General features: G+C 37.0%; 2 protein-coding genes across 5 annotated transcripts; one reads left to right on the forward strand and one right to left on the reverse strand.

The window, feature by feature from the left end:
- Positions 1–255: 255 nt before the first annotated feature.
- LOC117300055 lies at positions 256–12,380 on the reverse strand. Its single transcript, XM_033783729.1, has 10 exons — positions 12,269–12,380; positions 8,857–9,004; positions 8,089–8,276; positions 7,185–7,375; positions 6,480–6,694; positions 4,773–5,650; positions 4,228–4,320; positions 2,322–3,115; positions 1,379–1,442; positions 256–850 (listed from the first exon to the last, which is right to left on the reverse strand). The coding sequence occupies exons 1-10, from the start codon at positions 12,290–12,292 to the stop codon at positions 806–808; spliced, it is 2,640 nt and encodes an 879-aa protein (XP_033639620.1). The 5' UTR covers positions 12,293–12,380; the 3' UTR covers positions 256–805.
- Positions 12,381–12,492: 112 nt separating this feature from the next.
- On the forward strand, positions 12,493–20,357 carry LOC117300138 (glutamic acid-rich protein-like). 4 transcript variants are annotated; one of them, XM_033783852.1, is made up of 9 exons: positions 12,578–12,783; positions 14,351–14,432; positions 14,714–14,953; positions 15,923–16,000; positions 16,418–16,496; positions 17,331–17,374; positions 18,174–18,256; positions 18,832–19,064; positions 19,149–20,357. In XM_033783852.1, exons 1-9 carry the CDS (start codon positions 12,731–12,733, stop codon positions 19,703–19,705), a joined length of 1,449 nt encoding a protein of 482 aa, XP_033639743.1. In that variant the 5' UTR covers positions 12,578–12,730; the 3' UTR covers positions 19,706–20,357. The 4 variants fall into 4 exon arrangements, with proteins under 4 accessions (XP_033639742.1, XP_033639743.1, XP_033639744.1 ...); XM_033783853.1 differs by having other exon boundaries at positions 18,832–19,049; positions 19,203–20,357; XM_033783851.1 differs by lacking the exon at positions 12,578–12,783 and adding an exon at positions 12,493–12,569 and having other exon boundaries at positions 18,832–20,357.
- Positions 20,358–22,594: the final 2,237 nt, after the last annotated feature.

Raw genomic sequence — 22,594 nt, forward strand, 5'->3', positions numbered from 1 at the left:
GAGAGGTTGATGGTATAAAATATTGTGAGAAACGGCTCCCTCTGAAGTGACATAGTTTTCGAGACAGAAGTAATTTTCCACGAATTTGATTTCAAGACCTCAGATTTAGAACTTGAGGTCTCAAAATCAACCATCTAAACGCCCACAAATTCGTGTGACATGGGTGTTTTTTTCCTTTATTATTATCTCGCAAGTTCGATGACCGATTGAGCTCATCAAATTTTTCGCAGGTTTGTTATTTTATGCATATGTTGAGATACACCAACTGTGAAGGCTTGTCTTTGACAATTACCAATAGTGTCCACTGCCTTTAACACAATTCCCAGAGGGAACTAGTTCGTTACTTTCAAATACCGAGGGGAGCTAATTATTGACTGTTCAACCAAAACAAACCAAAATAAAGCAAGACTATACATCATACATATTCAGTTACTGGTACAATATTATTCGGAACAAGGGGAAATGATGACTGTTAAATAAAACGCACCCAGATAGTTTGGTCATGTGTTGGATGTCGCTACAGCGATGTTCCGCCTGCATACCACAGGGAACAATTCCATAATCATAAAGTGCAGAATGGGCTGTCCAGGTGACGGTCTAGTTGATCTGGGTATTCACTTAATGCGTGATTACTCGTGCGCGTGCTTGGTTAACGGCAAAGATAGCAACTAGCACATGATGTGAAAATTTGACTATCGGTCATCAATAGGTATGAGGTAACGTTATACATGATGTTACCAGTACTCAGCTTGAGTTGATAGCTTGCTTGACTTGGCGTTACATCACACTACAGTGGGGTAGATCTCTACATCACATTAGTGACAGTACCAAGTGCTGTACGTTTGATTCCCTGACAAAGATAGCAAAAAAACATTCATTTGTAAATCATTGCATTATACATTGTACACAATTATTTTTTCACTAGTGCCAGGTTCAGCGCCCTGGGACATGTCAATAATGTTTGCATATGTAGTACTTAAATAATACAACAGTTTCAGACACAATATTTGATATGGTGCCTAATCACCATAGAAGTGAAGTAACCAAACTTGGGATGAGAAAACAATCAAATTGCCCTAATTAGGATTTCAACCCAAGACCCCTGACATTCTGGGCAGATGCTCTACCAACTGAGCTACGAGGCACAGTGGTATACCCCATCAGGTTTTCCCTAAGAACTACATTTTTTTCTTGGTGTTGCATTGCATGGATGCACAACTGGGCAAAGTAACAAACACAACATTTGGTATGGTGTCTAACCATAAAAGTGAAATAACCAAACATGGGATGAGAGAAAAATCAAATGGTGCTGATTGGGATTTGAACCTAAGACCCCTGACACTCTGGCCATGTAAGTGCGGTTTACTCTTATACATACCTGTCCCTTCTTGGTAACTTTCTTTTTCTTAGCCTTGTCAGGTGAATGTTGTTGGCGCATTTTACTAAATAAGTTGAATGAAAATGGAAAATTCAAAATTGCTTTCAAAGTAATAAAGAGAAGTTCCATTAAACTACAGGAACAAATAATCCATCACTTATTCTTAAAAAGTTGAGTACTGTGGAAATACTGTGCAGCTCCCATGCTTGAATGTATAGTCGACTCTAGTTAAAACAAGCTCAGAAGATCTACACATGACGCACAGTTAATAAAGGTTTATCAGCAGTCCCAAACTGTTCCATGCATGTCTTAAAATCGTAAGATAAGAGCAAGGTCGTTATGAGAATACAATAATACACTTGGGTGTTTTATATTAGGATTGTGGCCCATGAAGAAAAAACAGATTTCCGGTTAAAAGGGGAAATCCTAGTCCTCCATGGTTTGATACTACTATAACTCCTGGGGTGAATTTTCTTCATCTAGAACTCTCTACCACTTAATCGTAGCTCTTCAGACCTGATACTTCACCGAGGCAATGAAGGCGTTTGCCTCCATGCCCCCTGGTCATTGCCTTGGTGCCCTTGCTATGTTCCAGAAGGGTGCCCTTTATCAAGGAGAAAATGCCTTGGTGACCTTGTCCTTTCCAACAAAGCATACAGGCCTGGATCTTGTCTTTGAACCACAACATTCAAATCTCTTCTTAAAGCTTATCTCATGTCACAGGTTTTCAAGGACTAATTTTGTCGTCTGTTTTTCATGGTTTTTTTTTTACTGCGCCTTGAACACCTACTCACTATCCCTCTCACCCGTTGATATGTGTGCACTATAAGTGCGCATAGCAAGTCTTAACCACAAGGGAAACTGACTGGGTAAATTTTAAAATGATTTTTGGGGTTGAAAAAAGTATTAGTATTATTTTTATTATGTTTATTAACTGACTTACGTATGTAATGAAGGCTCTTTGTAGCAAACCGGAGCTGTTCTTCTAGATTTTCTTCCCGTCTCCTCATAATCAATCTTCATCTTATTTTCTTCAACATCGACCTCTATCTTATTCTCCTCGTCGACAGATCTCTTCATTCCTCTCGCTGATTGATGAGATACATCATCAAGACATACTGTGACTGATGGTTGCTGTAATGCTGCATTACGAGAGGCTTTATGACTGGATTTCTTCAAGTCACCTTTGACCCTAACTGATTGACCTTTACCTAGGTCATCTTGGAGGTCAGATGGATCGTGACCTTCATCGCTTGGGATGATGAGCTTTGTCTTTGATGGTTTTGAGTGGTCTTTGGTAAGAGAAGGCAATGGTATCTGTGACGAGGATGAATCTTTGCTTGATACTGGTTGAACAGAATCCTTCTGTATGGTAATTTTATTGTTTCCTGTCTTGGTTTTGTGCTTATCTTTGGTTGAGAGATGATTCTCAGGTTTCGTCTTGCCGGGATCTTGACTACTTCCTGAATGTTTCTTCAGGGCAGCTGTTGTTTCGGTATGAGGTTGATCAAACTGATAGGTTCCATCAAAGATATCCAGTTCTTCATTCTCTACAGGTGAAGTAATAGCAGTAAGTTTTGCTCTACTACGAGCCTGAGCTGCTTGATCAACACATGGAGTCACTACAGACTTTGCCTTCTTAGACTTACGTTGGAGTTTACTTGTTTTTACTTTAGGCTCCGAGTGAACATGATGGATGGGATCGGTAGAAGTGATTGAATGAGCTTCTGTAGCTTCCTAGTAGTCAAGATAAACAAATTATATAATAAATACAAACATATTCAATACAAACTCAATACACGTTTTCTTTGTAAATTACTTTGAGCATTGTACAATTATTGACAAAGGAGGCGAGAATTTTGCAGCCCACCAGAGCCCGATTTCATAAAGCTGGTAAGCAGAAAATACCACTTAGAGGTAACACATGAGTGGGGCACCAGTTGCAACAATGTAAACTGAAATTTTGGCAGGTAAACCAGTTTCTGTTGAGCAATATGTTGTTGTGCTTAGCATGTTTTATGCTTACAGGCTTTATGAAATAGACCGTATTGAATAACCCCTTTTTGTTACGAAAAGTCGCCATCCTGTAGGGCAAACCTTACGCGCGTCCAAACGCGTACATCATAAAAGCACGCAGCACGCAACATTCCCGTTTTGATTTCTACGGCACATGCACGCACACACACACGCACATGCACATACGCCATCTTGTACATGTAGGTCATATATTTTAGCCACGCGACGTCATGTTCAATACGGTCTATTGGGCCAAGTTGCCTGGAGTATCGAGCCCAATACAGATGTTTGCTGGGAGACTCCTTGGGCATTGGAGATTAGCCTGGGGTAATCTTGACCCCGGGTTGACCTTAACTTTCGGGTCAACCGGAAGTGGGGCCATAACTCAAGAACTACACAATCAATTTTTAATTTTGTTTCAGTTTTAAACTCTTTGGGCAAAGACCAAAACTGTTATTTCTTGTAACCAGAACAGCTTTGTGTTTGTGCACATACAAGTTAAAGAATAAAGACACGACATTGGTTTAAATATTCGTGGTTAAAGGCATGGACACCATTGGTAATTACTCAAAATTATTGTTGTTCGTATAAAAACTAACCTGGTAAGTAGCTATAGAGAGTTGTTGATAGAAAAGAATAGAAAAGGCTCCCTATAAATTAACGTAGTTTTTGAAAAAAAAATAATTTCTCACTCAACAATAAAAGACTTTAGGCCAAGCCTTTTTCAGGCAGCTGAAAGCACACAAATTTGTGCAACAAGGGTGTTTTTTCTTCTTTGATGACCAATTCAATCAAAGGTGTTCAGTGCCTTGTAATAGTTGTTGAATATTTACCTTTTCATCTTTAGATTTAACTTCATTATCTGGAAAGATCTTTGCCTTTTTAGAATCGCTGTCTTTCAGTAATAGCACCTCATTAGATAATGGCTGCAGAAATAATGTATTCGAGAAAAAAAAGAATGCTTGTAATTATGCTGCCAGGCAACCACGTTTCATTTTAAATCTCCCCACTTTGCCGTGTCTCAGGATAACAAATATAATAATATTAAAGTTCTTATAGCGCATAAACATCTCAATACTCTTTACATTAGTGCACTAGTCATTAGGCCAAAACCATTCTTTTAATCTTTCTCAGCTCGCTGGGGATTATAAAACCTGGACAACCAAAGAGCTCCAAAGGCTTTCCCGGGATGTGATAGGCTCTTGAGTAAGACAAATTTAACTCCGAGCGCAAAGCGCGAAAAACTTGCCAGCATGAAGCCCATTTATTAACATTTATCTTTAGTTGTTAAGGATGTACTCTGCAATCTGGGGCGTTATTATATCTCCATTTCTATTGTTATATCTCCATTTGGAAGTAAAAGGAATGTTATATTTACCTCTTTCACACATTGTTCCTTTTTAGAAGCAATAATTGTGTCGCAAAGTTTTGACGTCATCTGCTGAAGTTGTGGAGGTGGAAGAGAGAAACTATCTCCAGCAGAGAGATCAAACACAGCCAAGTCATTCTTAAAAGAGTCGGACATCCAACTTGTCTTCTTCTTGGATTTAGCGAAGGCTTTCTTTGCGTCTTTCTTCATTTGCTTTGAGGATTGTGACGAACTACTTTTATTTTTGGATCCCTTCTTTGCTTTTGGTGGCTTGTTCTTTGAGCTGCTCTCTGTTGTCTTCATACTTGATTTTGTGATTGTTGTTTTTGTATTGACGGATGGGTCATCTAGTTGTATATTTCCCCAGGGTCTGATTACCCGATCGTCATGATTAATGAAAGATCTGTTGTCTTGGGTTTTACTTTGATCATCTCGTGGTGAGGACACGGCACTATTGGCTGCGCAGTCCGTCAATTCCATGTCAACGGCAGAATTGTTGGTTACTTTACATGGGGAATGGACAAACACATATCTATCTTTATTTGGAATGATTGGCTGAAACAGTTTATTGACTTCGGTATCTTCAGTTATTATCTGCTTAGATTCGACAGGGGTTGCCTCGGATGACCTCACAGAAGACTGCTCGTTCTTTGATGCTTGTTTCTGAGTGGCAGGACTTTGTGTTGCAGCCTTTGGTAGGTTTGGTGGATTCAAACTTGGCTCTGCAGTCTGTGGTTGGTTTGGTTGATTCACATGTTCATTGCTGCCTTCATCATGGATTGTTGGTTCAGTCAGTGCTTTCTTAATAGCAACAGGATCTAAGAGAGTTGCAGTCCGTGATCGTTTCATGGGGGGTTTATAGGGTGGTGATTCACTCCCATCGACATCTGAAAAATAGGAACAAACAATAAAGCTTAAAACAGTCTAATCTCAATAACTTGGAATATTTCTCCCGACCTCCTTAAAGGCACTGGTACTGGCACAATTACTCAAAATAATTGTAAACATAAAAACTTACTTGTATCGAGCAATGGAGAGCTGTTGATAGTATAAAACATTGCTCACTCTAAAGTAACGTAGTTATTGAGAAAGAGGTAATTTCTCACTTAAATAATAAAGACTTCAGGCCTGAAACATTTTATTATTTTTATTATTTATTTATTTGCCATAACAGCACAAAACAAAATACAAGACAACATACTACAAGATTGGCGAGGGACAGCAAAAGCTAATGATGATCAGTAAATCTGCTGCCCCACACTTGGGGTACACATCTGAAAGCACACAAAGTTGGGTGTTTTTTCTTTCATTATTCTCTCTCAATTTTGTTGACCAATTGAGACAAAATGTCTACAGATTTGTTACCTTGATAGGAAAAACCAAGTGAAAATACTGGACTTTGACAGTTGCCAAAGGTGTCCAGTGCCTTTAAGCTTGACACTGTTGTTTGGTTTATTAATGTATCACATTGTCTTACCACACATGCCTTGGTGATACAGTATGGTACAATGTGCTTATCAATGGGCAACTGTTTAGAGGGTATAATCACTGCAAGGGGTGGTGACTTCTATGCATTATTCATTAGTTGGTTGGCAGTGTTGATGAGGTAATGTCTACAATTGGGTAGCTCCATTGGTGTGTAGTGTAATGATACTATACCATGTATATCCCTTTAAAAAGTGTCCAGTGCCTTTAATTATAAAGTATTTGCTATACCTTTAAGCCAAGGTTCATCAGTGAACATTAACTGTACATCATCATGTTCTGTCATGGTGACTTCAAGATCAAGATGAGATGTTTCATTCACGTCATGAGATTGTGTCTTCAAGTGGTTGGTAGCTACTGCCATAGAATCCACTGCTTGCATCAAATCTGACGATGTGCTTTCAATCACCTTAGACATTATATCAGCCTTCCGGCACAAGGTTAATCTAAACAGCAAATAATAATAATAATATTAGTGGCTTCTTAAATAGCACTCATATTCGTCACTCAGTGCAAGGTATGTGGGACTATGTTTGAACTATGAGACCTACTTCTTTACATAGCACCATGCAATGGTTTACAAAATGGTAGTGCAATATCCTGCCAATCAAACCAGGAACACCGTGGCGAACCCTGTCTCTTTTGATAAGTGCACTGGGTTGTTTTTTTGTTTGTTGTTTCGTTTGAAAGCTCACCGGTTATAAAATTGTAAACAGATGTAACAATTGTTTAACATACTTCAGAAAAACTGTTTTCATATCTCTTCAGTCTCTTGGTGATGACTAGAGCAAGCTAGTCGAAACATTGAGACCAATTTAGGAACTCACTCCTTGGTAGTGCAGTTAATTCATTAAATGCCAAAGATTATGATAGTAATTCAATTCAGTTCAATTCAACATACTGTACTTAGCCACAATAAACACGAGTCATATTTACCCATTGTCAGTTTTAGGCAAAATATTGAAGGAGTCATCATCCGATGTGATTGAGCATCGACCGATACCCAAACTGCTCTCTCGTATCAGTAAAGATGAACAGAGGTCAAGAGCTTGACTTAGAGAGGTCACAGCATCACCGAGGCTAGTAGTCACTTTGGTTAATACCAACTTGATGTTATGGAAGCGATTCTGTCAACAAAACAATACAAACAGAAATAATAATAACAATAAAGATTTGTAATGCGCTTATATCCACCCTGCTGGGTGTTCAAGGTGCAGTAAAACCAAAAACATATCGAAAGAAAACATACATAATACAATGTAGATCCTAGGCCCGATTTCGCAAAGAGCCAAGATTGATCCAAGTTGTGTACTCAATCTTAATTGAAAGCAAAGTGTGAACGGACGAGTTGTCTGAACACCGATTTCACAGTACAAATGGTATGGGCTCAATTGTGTTTAGCTGTAATTTAAGCAGAATTCTGCTTATCAAGTTTTTTGGCTAAGCAAAAAATGACAGGGGTACCAGTAACAGCAATAGCAACTGTATAGTATTCTGGCTGGTAAACTATTTTTGCTAATCAAAAGTTTGTTGTGCTAAGCAAGTTTTTGGGCTTTATGAAAACTGTCTCAGTCATAAAAATGCAACACACGTGTCATGTACAGAGCTCAAGGACGTCGGAAAATAAATAAGTTGTACAGAGTTTCTTACTTTATTACGCCTTTTAACCAAAAAAGGCATTTATGAATGGGAATAAAAGTGTAGTGACTCGTTCTTTAACTGCTGCGACTCTGCCGGTTTTAAGCAGTTTATAAACTCATCGCTACCCTTTTATTCCCATATTGATGAAATAAAGTAGTAGTAGTAGTTAAATTAAGCAGGATGGAGTGAGTATACTCACAAGACATTCTTTCTCTGAGGGCCTCCTCATATTTGCTTGTTGTATGAGGTACTGACGCTCTTTCTGGTAGTCTAGTATTATCTGATTAGCTTGATGTACTTCATGCTTAGATGTAGACAAAGCTTTAGCCAGTGCTTGGTTGTTGGAGTGTAGGCTAGACTTTAACAGAAATGATGCATTAGTTCCCCCTGTAAAGTAGATACAAAAATACATTCAATTCAATACATTACAAACATCATGTTCAAGAAACGAGAAAACTGTTTTACAGTGTGAATTGTACAATAAAAACAACAATATGTAAAATAGAAAGGAAGAAATCGAGCCTATAATTTGTCAAAAGAACGAGGCAAAATACACAGTGACTTTTAACTGTCCTAAGAACACCAGGGTGACAACTAAGCCTGGGCAACAAGAGAAGTTTACTACTCGACTAGTCGCGTCTCAAATAAATGCGACGTCAATACTAGTCGCAATATTTGTGTGTTTTTTCTTTCAGACGCATTTATAAAAGACTAAGGTCTCTAAAGGAGGTATTTTATTATTTGAGTGAGAAATTACCTCTCTCTCATAAACTACGCTACTTAAGAGGGAGCTGTTTCTCACAATGTTTTATACTTTGAACAGCTCTCCATTGCTCGTGACCAAGTAAATTTTTTATGCTAACAATTGTTTTGAGTTGAGTAATTAACAATAGTGTCAAGTGCTTTTTAACTGCCTTATAATTTAAACTGCACCAATGATTGTTACCAGGCAGAGTGAGTGACAAACCTTTTTTCTTTGAACGTGACCGAGACCAGGATGTATTGCTATCATTCAATGCTTTCTTTCTCCTCTTTTGTTTCATCCTCTCTTTAATCATCTCAATACTGGTGTTTCCTTCTCCTTGTTGTAACATCTTCGCCTCACTTTCCTTACCCTGTAACAAAATAGTAATAAAGAAGTACACTTGTTAAACAAGAACATGATAGTAATAATTTAATAATAATAATTCTACTTATTAAAAAAGTATAACATTTGTTAATGTTAACAAATATTGGATTTAATTGACAAAATCTACAGACCATCAAGCTCATAAATTAGGCCTGGGAGACTAATGAAATTTACTACTCCCTCGACTAGTCACACCTCAATTCAAATAGTCGATACTACAACACTTAAGATGCGATTAATTTTTAATTCTCAGGATGCACTGTCATTGTCACTCTGGTGACTTCTTCAACGTTGACCACCTGCTACTGGGCTGCATGCATTGTTCATTTTTGTTGCGATATATTTATATACATAACCCCCCCAGCTAGTAGAGAAGGTCTGTTCAGCTTTCGGATGTATCGTCTCCACACTCTTGACCATGAATGATGACACTGATGTCAAGCTCAACATGAAAAAATGAACTCATCTATCAATCAAATTATTTTATATTCTCAAGGATTCTTTTTGACAAATTATGAGGATGTGGAGTGGACTATTTGTTTTTTAGCTGAATGACTTTTGATTTGTGGTTCGATACTATGATGGCAGGCAGGAAGGAAGGGCATGCAGAAAGCTTGAATTTGTTGACTCGTCTGTCGGACAACTCGTCTGTTCGGACAACTCATTGGTTCAGACAACTCTACGGTTCAGACAACTCGACGGATGATTTATTCAACCGTCAGACAACTCGACTTGGGGTCAAGACAAGTGGACGGATGGCCGTGAACTTAAGATGGGGACGCGCGGGGCGGGAGGGGTCACGTATACGTTAATACTATAGCGGCCTTGGGGTGGGAGGGGGGGGGCTTGGCACATGCACAGGCGCGTTTCCAGGCAGGTGGTGGGGGTTTATTATGCTGGTGGGGTTTAATATCCAGGCAAAAACAGATAATTCACACTTTTTAAAGTTTTTTACCGTATGTGACCCGCATTTTCATTATTTTGTAGGCTACCATACATTGACCAAGTTGTTATTGTTGGTGGTAATAAAATAAATAAAAGTAAATCTTCTAATAATTTATAGCGCTGTATAAATAATATAATGTTTTAATTACTTAATATTTTTTTTTTTTTTTTTTAACCTGTTATTATTTTGAATAAATTTAAGACAAACTGCTACTAGCTGAGTCTGTTTTTCATACACAAAGTCTCGCAGGACAGTCACTAACTAACAGATGTTTCTTCAATGAATGGCTTCAGTGGGACACCACACTTTCTTGTGATGATAATAATTAACAGGCCTAATTGATAAATAATAATGATAAATTATATTATAGAAATCACAGGAATACTACAGGAAACTTCGTGTAATAGTAAAAACATGATAGTAGTAAATACGGAGGTCGGCCGCTCAACCGTCGACTTGTCTTGGCCATCCATCTCTTGAGTTGTCTCATCCTCAAAATCAAAGTCGAGTTGTCTGAACCGTCGAAATGTCCGAATCGTCGAGTTGTCTGAACCGTCGAGTTGTCCGAATGGACGAGTTGTCCACGGACAGGTTGTCTGGTGGAAAAGTTTTCGTATGGCGCCACCACATTTTCATTCGAAATAAAATAATATATCGTAGGAGGTCCTGTTTTCGAGGTGTCCCTAAAATGGTGGCCAATCTTTTACCTCTCTGTGCACTATGTAAACAGTCCCAAGAAAAAATTATGTGGTTTTATTTGCCAAGCAAAGAGTCTCCTCTCCCTTGACCAAAACTTAGAAACACGTGAGGCTCCACTGGATATTTGCACTTGTAAATGCCAAAAGTTTGGTATTTTAGGCATTTCTACAAGGTACAAAAATATGTCATAATGTTGAGGCCATATAAAAATATTTGCCCACCGAAAAAGTTTCATCAAACACTATTTCAATTCACAATTCATGATGATCAAATCATGTGACTGAATATTTTGCTGAGGATTCTGGAAAAAAAATACAGAGGCTTAAAGAAGCCATAACCCTTATATCATTTTCTAATATTTTTTTGAGATTTTTTTTATAACCCTCCGATCAATATTATTATTTATATTAAAATTTAAACGAGCAGCTTGTTGATTCAATTATCACTGTTTATTTAAACGCTTTATTATAAACTTTAAGAGAAAAAAAAGGGGAAAAAAATAAATAAAAATCAGATTTGAAAGCCAATGATTATTCACACTTTTTATTAAATTATTTATTTTTGTTATTTTTTGCAAATTACCATGGTAATTTTAAAATTTCATTAAAAAATATTTTGAATAAAACGAAGACAACTGCTGGCTATAGAGTCATACACAGAGTCTCAAAGAACACTTATAGTCACTGTAGATGTTTCTTCCATGTATGGCTTTACCGGGGAACCAAGCTTTCTTGTTTGCCGTGAAAACAGGAAAAACTCAAAACAAATGGGGCCAGTTGAAGTCATCGAAGATCCGTGTGTAGTGTGAACATTTCAATGTCCATCAAGTTTTAGTATATGTTTGCATACTTCATATTAACAAAAGAAGGTAATTAGGATATTGGTTGATTATAAGGCATCATTATTTTTTTCCCAATTCAAAGAAAAAGGCATAATTAATAGCGTGAAAACTGGTAAGGGGAGGTTAAGTATCTATCTAGCCCACCTTGTTGAGCTGTAAATGGCTCCGCTTTTAACATCGATCTCATCACTGTCACAGTGACAGTGATGAGACCGATGTTAAAAGCGGAGCCATGCATTACAGCTCAACAACAAGGTGGGCTAGTAGTAGTACTAGTAGTACTTTAGTAATAGTTTAGTAGTATCTATCTAGATTACCTGATTGATATATCCCTTTTTGTAAAAATGAAAGAAAAAGTGGTGGCGCCATACGGAAAGTTATCCTGTATGGTCTCCAATTTGTCACAATAATCATGGAGGAATTAATTCCTCCATGTAATAATTAAAATATAAATATTAATAATTATTACTTTGCGCGGAATATCTGGTGCGCAGGCTTAAACCTGCTGCCTGCACATAATTAAGCCGGGCCGTCAAGTTTGCGCGCTCAGCGGGGGCTGAAGTTTGCGCAAGGATAGAAGTTTGCGCCCAACACAAAGATTGCAACCTGCCGAAATGTGTAACTCTTAAGTCTTAGTCTTTGTATTTTAAATATCGTCATATTTTTGCTCCTCTTCATTTTCTCACATCATGCTTAAATGTAAGACCACTTTAAAAAGTTTGATAACAGTAAAAATGCATCAAAATATTGATAAATAAGCGTACCTTTTTTGTGTGTGTAGTGTCCATCTCTGTCTTTACTCTATGATCGGATAAACAACTCTAGCAGGTCTAATTTTAAAATTCGTGCATTTTTTTTACGAACACTGTTTACTTTATCTAACACGAGAGAGGATGAAGGTGCAGACCACGCGTCTTTCTTTTCTAGTGCGGTTAAGGCGATGTTAAAAGAAAACAACTGTTTAGTTTACCAGCTATAAGAACTGCACACAACTACAAATGTATACACAACAATCATGCGGGATACCAACAGCAGTCTCTGCGTGTGTGTGCAAATGAAGCAAAGGTGTGATTTTTAATAAATAACTTGTTTTGGGGGGGTCCGTTGTCAAAGCAACTGACGCTATTCTATCAAAATAATGAAGACTTTTGATGTTTTTCTTTCTTTTTTACTTTTCCGAGAGTGCTGAATGCTATTTGTGTTGAAACTGGCCGATTTTTAGTAGAATGGCAGGCGATCCTGATAGTGATAAAGTTGCAAAACTTGTCAAACTTAAATTGTAAGTAAACTAACTTTTTTTCTAGACTAGAGACTAGACTTTCACTGTTCACTTTGATTTTCAACTTAATTTTTAAAGTAATTCAATAATATTAATAATAATACTGCATTTAAGCTCTGGTGTATCTGGTCAGCAAATTCGGTGTCAGACCTGGTCTTAACACCTGTGGCTTTTTTAAGTAAAAGCAAGACACTCACCCCATTTAATTTACTTCCTCCTTCGAATCGAATATTCAATATTGCTCCGCGAGGACCATGGAAATATGAAGTAAACTAAGCAAAGTTACTAGTTAGAGTTAGACATGTTTGTTAATGTTAATGTTACTGTTAGAGAGGTCGTGTTTTTTGTTATAAAAACTATCAATGCGCGAAAAGACCCCTGTGAAGGCTGCACTCAAATTCAATAGGCAAGAAGAAGAACATTAATGTTTACTTCATTTATCCTCCTCTAACTTGCCAGTTTTCACGGTACTATCGTCTATTAATCTATGCCTTTTTCTTTGAATTGGGTAACAGATAATGATGCCATATATCAACTGATGCCCTAATTATCTTCATTTGTTTATATGAAGTATGCAAACATCTATCAAAACTTGATGGAAATTGAAATGTTCACACCACACACCGATCTTCAATGACTTCAACTGGCCCCATTTGTTTTGAGTTTTTCCTGTTTCACGGCAAACGAGAAAATATGGTTTCCTGGTGAAGCCATACATGGAAGAAACATCTGCAGTGACTACAAGTGTTCTTTGAGAGTGACTCTGTGTATGACTCTATACATGTAGCCAGCAGTTGTCTTCATTTTATTCACATTTTTTTTTTTATTTTTTTTTTAATTACCATGGCAACTTGCAAAAAAAAAAATAAAAATAAAAATAAAAAGTGTGAATAATTACTGGCTGTCAAATCTGATTTTTTTTCCCCTTTTTTTTCTCTTAATTTTTATAATTAAGCGTATAAATAAACAGTGATAATTGAATCAACGAGCTGATGTTTAAATTTTAATATTAATAATAATATTGATACGAGGGTTAAAAAATAAAAAAATATAAAAATTTTCGAAACTGAAAATGGCTTCTTTAAGCCTCTGTATTTTTTCCAGAATGCTCAGCAAAATATTCAGTCACATGATTTGATCATCATGAATTGTGAATTGAAATAGTGTTTGATTACTTTTTCGGTGGGCAAATATTTTTATATGGCCTCAACATTATGACATATTTTTGTACCTTGTAGAAATGCCTAAAATACCAAACTTTTTGCATTTTGCGCACAGAGAGGTAAAAGATTTGCCACGATTTTAGGTACACCACGAAAACAGGACCTCCTACGACATATTTTGTAAGAAGTAATCCATATTTACAAAGGCCTTTTTTCGAAAACTATGTACGGCTTCGGCTTCAGATTGGGCTCAGGCCCTGTGATTGTTTTTACCATTAAGTGTGCTTTGCGTATACGCTCAGGGCTTCAGATGAGAGAACGGAGCCTGAAGTTTGAAACGGGCCTCAGTCTCCAATTTGTTCCGACAACTTGACATGTTTGATTTTTTATTTATTTTTTCACAGAGAGGACTATTTCAACAGACAGCGTGTAGAGAATGAGTTTGATTCTTCTGGTAAAGGAATACACACAACAACACCACTAGTAGTAAGATATTGTCTCTTCTTTACAGTTTCTAACAATTGGTGTTTGTAGTCCAGGGTAGTTGCGATAACATAACCCTCCTCCCGATGGCGGGAGGAGAGTCACGTCATTGCAATTGAGTCCAGGGGTGGATTTCATACAGAGTTAAAGACTAGTCTTATCTCGAGATCGGTTGAGTTACTCGTCCAGTTCCTAAAGTGCCTAGGGAGCACCTTATCATATGATGGCTTTATATATGAGAATGTTGTTTTTATAATGCAATGGGTGGTCAATTTAATTTGTAGGTGCAGCTGGAGCTAAGCTACCTTCAAGCTGCAGAACAACAATGGAAAGCTAAGAAGAAAGTTACAAGACAAAAGAACCTAGACACCAAACAAGACAAGAAAGAAACGCAGAAGTCAAGAGATGGGGACAAGTCTAATGAAACTGAACTTTCACCAAGAATTAAGAAAAACAGCAAGTTGAAGTCAAGAGTCAAGGGTTCCGAGATTGAACGTATTACAAAGAATGCTCAGACTACAATGGTAAGATCATCAAATGTTATTGTCAAGATTGTTGTTATGCTGTGTTTTAAAGGCACTGGACATGCCTTTAATTGTCAAAGACTTGTTTTCCCACTTGGTGTATCCAAACATACATTCAAAAACAAATCTGTGAAAATTTTGACTCAATTGGTGATCAAAGTTGCATATGACTAACAAAATGTTTACTAAAACAGGATTCGACCTCCAACCTCCGACCTCCAGACATATTAATCTGGAGGTCGCAGTTTCATATCCCATTCTAGTCAATTTGTCTTTGTTCAACCCAAAATTGAATGCTAGAATTATTAAAGGCAGTGGACACTATTGGTAATTACTCAAAATAATTATTAGCATAAAACCTTACTTTGTAACGAGTAATGGGGAGAGGTTGATGCAGGGTATAAAACATTGTGAGAACATTGTGAGAAACAGCTCCCTCTGAAGTGACATAGTTTTCGAGAAAGAAGTATTTTTCCACGAATTTGATTTCGAGACCTCAAGTTTAGAATTTGAGGTATCGAAATCAACCATCTGAAGGCACACAACTTCGAGTGACAAGGGTGTTTTTTTCTTTCATTATTATCTCGCAACTTCGAAGACCGATTGAGCTCAACTTCCCACAGGTTTGTTATTTTATGCATATATGTTGAGATACACCAACTGAGAAGACTGGTCTTTGACAATTACCAATAGTGTCCACTGTCTTTAAATTACACTAAGGGTCGTTGCGGTACCCACTGCTAAAACAAAGGATTCAAACTGCCTTTAAAACGACGGGGCATTCACAGGGGGTCTAAGACACTGCTCTAGAGTTTCAAAGGTCATGGGTTCCAATCCCACTGAGTATAATGCCTGTGATTTTTGTCATAGATTACTGGAACACACATCAGTGTAAGCTATAAAACCAAAACTAATATGTAATGATTGGTATTTGGTAATTTTTTGACTGTTTTGTTTTATTTGGAATAGAGTCAAGTATCTGTCAATAGGATTCACAGTGTTCATCGATATCGACCTCATCTTACACGTAAAGATTATGTTGACTTGGTAAGTTTCAATTGATTATTGTTTGTGTTTCTTATTGAATGTTCAGCCCAGTAGTGTTATCAGTAACCACAACAGATCCAGTAGTCCAGTGGTGAAATACATACCACAACAGCTCTTGACTGATCAGGATCAAATTACATGGATCTGCTTACCACATAACTCTACACAAAGAGCACGATGCTATTGGCCAAAAGCGCAGAATTCCCTGGTAAGCAGAGCCATGAAATTGGGTCCAGCTCTGGACAATCAGACAGCCTTGTCAAATGAAAAGGTACAAAGTCAAAGGGGTCTTCGTACTGATTGCAATTCCTTTCTCAAAAATAGTTTTTATTTATACATCATACATGCATGTTGAAATAATTGCAACAATGAGTGCAAATCATTGACCAAAATAACTGTTAAACATTTTTTTTTCAGGGGAAAGTCGCTCACGTCTCTCCTCATGTAAATGCCATCTTAAATACGGAATATGCCTGGAAAAATGCAGAAGACAATGGTAAGATTTGATTCTTGGTTCATACTCTAGAGGCTATGCTTTTCTTACTATTATTCCCACACTGTAACTTTCTGTAATGTTTGGGAAACTATTGATGGAAATGGGGGCAAGTAAAGGATGAGACTAATATTCCTAGATCAGCTGAAGGACACAACACAACAAGAAACAACTGAGCTTAGGACGCTGATGCTGGACCGGGATGCGTGGAAGACGACCAGCAGAGTTTCCCAAGAAGGCGTCGGCTGAAGACAACCTCGTGCTCAACTGATTGACTGACTGACTGACTGAAAATAATCTTTGGAATATCTTATTCTGTGATGATGTATGTCAAAATAATCAAGTGATGCAATATATTAAAAACATTTGAAAATACTGAAATCACATTTGGTATCAATGACACGAAAACCTGTATGATCAAATTGTTAAATGTTTCATGGCTAAGTAAAATAAACAATTTCATAATAGCAAATTTACAGTCGAGATGTCACAGAGAATCTTACTTTATCCTTTTTGTCCCCAACGTGACATTATTACATGGCTTAGGCCCTACATTTTGTATTATCATACCTTCATATTTGTTGTTTACATAACCGTTTGTTTCATTTATCAAATACTACGATACGGGCATGCAAGTGTTGAGCACGGTGCGCGCCATTGCTGCGATGACTTCAGTGCCGAGATTGTGCACAAAGACACTGCAGGTGTTAAATTTTATCAATAGATGGCGCTACTAATTTTGATTGGTTGTACTGGTTTATATGTGTAGAGGAATTAGTGTGTGTTTGTTTCTGCTCATGTGTTTGACTACCTGAATTTCTTGTTTATTTATTACAGATGATCGTGAAGCAGCGAGAAAGTATGTTCAAGAAAAGATGGAGGTAAATACAGAGAAAAATCACTTTGAGATCAGAGTAGTATTATTCATCTTCCCGATCAAGAGAAGTAAAAGATTCATTGAAGATGAAATCTGCTTGTCATTTCATTTTCAACTCACATGCATTTATATGAGAATGTTCCTTTATGGTGTTATAAGTCAGTGACATGACTGATGGTAATAATAATAATAATGAACCATTTTTGTAGAGCGCATATCACAATCACAGAGAAGTCCCTATGCGCTTTGAGATGAAAACAAAAGAGAAGTAAAAGTTAATAGAGATGTGAAGTAAATACAAAAGCAAAATTTGTAGAATAGTTGATGTATTTGATATACATGTAGACCATTAAGATAAGGAAAACCACACATTAATAGATAAACCCAGTTCAGACAGGCGATCCAGAGTCACGCCGAGCCAAATAATTTGTTATTGACGTCAAACTTTTCATGTACTTTAAGCCGGGTTTATACTTTCTTCAAATGGGAATGTGATACAAATTTTTACCTCACAGGGCTGTTTTTGCAGCGAATGTTTCGCAGGAGTTCAGCACAGGGCAACTGATGTAAGTTTTTTTCTGGAAAATTTGCGACATCAAAATTTGTATCGCCTTCCCGCAGGAAGTAAAATTTGTACCAAATTCCCGTTGCAGGAGTATCAACTGGAGTTGCCTGTCTGAACCGGGCTTCAAACCTAGGTTGCACTTTATTATTATTAACCCATAGTCTATACAGTTTGCACATCAGTGAAACATAAGTAGTTGCTTTGCACTCATGTTCATATTTATATTCATGCACAACAGTCACAGGCAAAAGAGAAAGAAGAAGAGAAAAAAGAGCATCCAACAAGTACTGATTGTAGAGAGAGAACTCCTGAATGGCTCAGGTAATTCATCCTGTCTTAGTATTTTTTTTATTTTGTGGTACAGAGACAAGATCTAAGATTAAGTGGTGGAGAGTTCCAGATGCGTGGCGCAGCTGAAGAAACGGACCTGTCACCCCATGAGTGCCGAGACTTTGATGTGTTCTATATGTACCTTAATGTAGCAGCGTTGGGGCAGGTTACACAATGTGGCTCTGCTTGGCTGTCATGGCTGTGTGGTTTAGAGCATCAAGCTCAAGTTCTAGTGGTTAAGTCATCAGAGTGTGAGTTCAAATCCCAGTCATGACACTTGTGTCCTTGAGCAAGATGCTTTGCTATAATTGCTTCGCTTCACCGAGGGGCATAAATGGGTACCTGCCAAGGTAGAGGTTGATCCTATGGTTGAAAACCACTGGAGCGCTACGGTTGCTTGGGGATGTATACTCCAAAGAAGGCTGAGAAAGATTAAAGGAATGTTATTGGCCCAATGACCAGGGCACTAATGTAAAGCACATTGGTTATTTTGATCCCTGATGCAAGTTTAACATCTTAAAGAACTTGTTATTATTATTTGTTTTATTATTGTTTTACATGTGCAGGGTACAGAGGGAATCCCCATCAAATGAAGAGATCATCTCAAGAGAACCTGATCAAGAAAGAGATGGAGTCAAGGAGGATTCAGACGATGCGTCTAAGAATGATAAGACAAGGCGACATGATGATAGTGGGCTAGATGATGAATCATTAAAAGAGGATCAAGATAATCTCACATCAGTAGATGATAGACAAGATACTACCAGTGGTCATCTCAAACTAGATACTACCACACAAGATACTACCGATGAACATAACAAACAAGATACTACCAAACAAGATACTACCAGTGGTCATCTCAAACTAGATAATACCACACAAGATACTACCGATGAACATAACAAACAAGATACTGCCAGTGCTCATCTCAAACTAGATACTACCACACAAGATACTACCGATGAACATAACAAACAAGATACTACCAAACAAGATACTGCCAGTGCTCATCTCAAACTAGATACTACCAAAAAAGATACTACCAGTGGTCATCTCAAACTAGATACTACCACACAAGATACTACCGATAAACATAACAAACAAGATACTACCAGTGCTCATCTCAAACTAGATACTACCAAACAAGATACTACCAACGAACATAACAAACAAGATACTACCAGTCTTCATGACAAAGGTAATGAAGTCATTGAATCGGGAGAAAGGGATGATGCATTTAATGATAATCTAAAAGATGATAAACAAGATGTTGAGAGAGAGAATGTGGAAAAAGAAGGAGACGAACAAGCTCAAGAAAGTGATATCAAAGAACATGAGGATAGACATCAAGACATTCCTGATGATAAGGATGAACTTAAAACAGAAGAGTATGTTAGAACAGAAAGCATGTTATCATTAACTACAGTCGACAATTCATGAACTAGTAATGCTTTTGAATACAGGGACGGTTTGTACACGCCCACAAAGTGTTGTGACCCTTGACAAATCATTCTATCTTCTCCAACATGTCCAAGCCTCTTTCAAAGACTAGAGTGTTGTACTTTTCATTCGAATTCGAGTTATTGGATAGAAACACATACTTTTGTAAAATGAAATGTACCAGAAGTAGGATAGCGAAAAAAAAACATGAATCTAAATTTCCAAAAAATGTTTGCTGTAAATATTCCTGATCTCATTTGTATTGTGTTCATGAATTATAATGAGATTTTGACGTTTAATTTGCACTGCGAATAAATAATATTACTGTTTTACCCATGAACTGATATGTGTAAAGCACTATAATTTTTGTATTTTTTTGGTATATTGCTTTATCTATGAGAGTCGCAAAGCACTTTCATCAATTATTGTTGACATACCTAATTCTGACGTTCTTGCATTATGAGACCCATGTAAGTATCATCTTACAAGAGTTCACAAAGTGCTGCAGCTCTCTCAGTAGCCACTGCAAGCAACACCGGGGCAACTCCTCTTAGTATGAGTACAACTGCATAAAAATTCCTGCTTAGCAATAATGAGCAGGACCAGTCACAAACTGTACATGTGACAATGTTGTTTTGGCTGGTAACCTTATTCTGGTAAGCATTTTGTTGTGATGAGCTGCTTTTTGTGCTTAAGCAGCTCTATGAAATTGGGCCTGGGCAGTCCTTTTTATTAAAATTGCTCAACTTCAACAGATTGACACACACCTGCACAAATAAATAAATTGAATTGCTCAACTTCAACAGATTGACACACACCTGCACAAATAAATAAATTGACCAAAGTAAAGCATTTCATTATGGTGCATCTATTTTATATTTATGAAACTTCTTGACAAAAATATACAAAACACTTTCAAGATGATTTACAAAACAGTGCTGAAGTCCATGAACACAAATAAGATGACAGCTTAGATGCCATTCTTGTTAGAGTTTTATCTAAAATGTAAATTTACCCTCTTGCATGATATGGAACACACCTATGCGTAATGCATGTCTACCTTGTCTGCCATTTTGGTTTCCTTTGCAAACATTATGCCTCCCAAAATGGCTGACAAGATAGGCGAGTGTCAGCGCTCGTTCGTCATCAAAGATTTAGAGATGAAACAACACTGGAAGCTTTGCAAGATGTTCAAACCACAAATCCAAAGTTCTGATTTTGATATTTTATACTAAAAACATAGCAGTAGATATCAATGAAATATTTCAAGATAACTTTAGAGATATAATTTATCGTTTCAACTAATTTCTGTAAGGTTAAAATTGGGGAATTATAAGTTTTCCACATTATTTTTTTAATGATCAATGTGGGAAAAGAATCCATTTTTTATTGCAATGATTTGTACAACAAAAGTCTTAAAAACGGATTGTATGCCACAAATTATAATGATGCACATTTGCTATGAAATACTCTATTTTGTATATTGAATAAAACAAGTATTTTTCAACAAACATGAAGATGATGTCCACATCTGTGAGTTTTTGATGTTTGTATTCCTTGTATTGTACATTATGGGGAAGATATCTGTTTGACAATCACTCCTAAACAAAATCAACTGCATCAAAACACAGCAGCTTTTGATAATAAAATGCATTTTGAGAGTCATTTCACTTTTAATGTTTGAAGTAATGTGGTTATGGAAAAAATTATGATCAGATTTTAATTTAATCTGAGATTGCGTGTATCAGTTCCGTATCATTCTTCCAGCGTGGACATTAACCACAACAGATTGTGTGTATCAGTTCCGTATCATTCTTCCAGCGTGGACATTAACCACAACAGATTGTGTGTATCAGTTCCGTATCATTCTTCCAGCGTGGACATTAACGATATCTCAAAACTTCTACCACCTTTTGAAATTTTCTGCCATTTTGGTTTCCTTTTGCAAAGAGAACTAGACATAGTGTTTTTTGTTAATTACAAAAACACGGTGTTCGGTTGGACGTTACGTGATGACGTAGTTCAAAAACACTGAACCATAAAGATGTTTTTTATACAATGTGTAGTTATTTTATAGTTAAAGTTGTATCACACTTTTGAACGCCTTGTTTCTTCACAAATGCAATATGTTTGTGTGAGATTGGCATCAGTTTTTTTGTTTGCAACTTATGAAAGCCCTTTAAAAATCTAGCTCACCCCTGCACTTGATGCTGGGAGCACTTGAGAGCGCTGTTGGCAATTCCCCCAAAAACTTTCGCGCCATATGATTTTTACACATTTTATTGTTATTCAATACCTGATGACGTCATTATGACGTAATTAGGCCTTTGTTGTCTTAAAAATACTAAGGTTCAACTATCTATTGAGTTTCAAGGTTCAAATCGATCTCAATCTTGAGTTATGCCGTAGATAAGCTCAAAAGTTTTTTGTTTTTTTTAAAACACGAAGGCGAACTTTGACCCGAACTTCGACCCGGAAGTTAAGGTCGTAAGATTTTGGCGTTAACTTTTCAAATGTTTCCCAAGTCTATATCTATCCGATGCCCAAGTATGAACATCATAGCTTTTATATTCGTTGAGATACATCAACAAGCAAATGATCATTTTTGAACATTAAAAACCCTGTCATGACGTCATCAATTACGTCATCAATCCAAAAAAGTGGCGGTTTTATCTAATCACTATTGCCTATGAACACAGTAAGTTTTAAGTTTGTACAAGCTTTACTTTTGTTTAAAAGCTCAAAAGTTGTTTTTTTGATGTAAAATACACAAAGGCGAACTTTGACCCAGGGTAACGACCCGGAAGTTAAGGTCGTACGATTTTGGCGTTAACTTTTCAAATGTTGTCCAAGTCTTTATCTATCCGATGCTGAAATATGAACATCATA

Source organism: Asterias rubens, chromosome 15 (assembly GCF_902459465.1).
Source record: "Asterias rubens chromosome 15, eAstRub1.3, whole genome shotgun sequence".
Lineage (NCBI taxonomy): Eukaryota > Metazoa > Echinodermata > Asteroidea > Forcipulatida > Asteriidae > Asterias > Asterias rubens.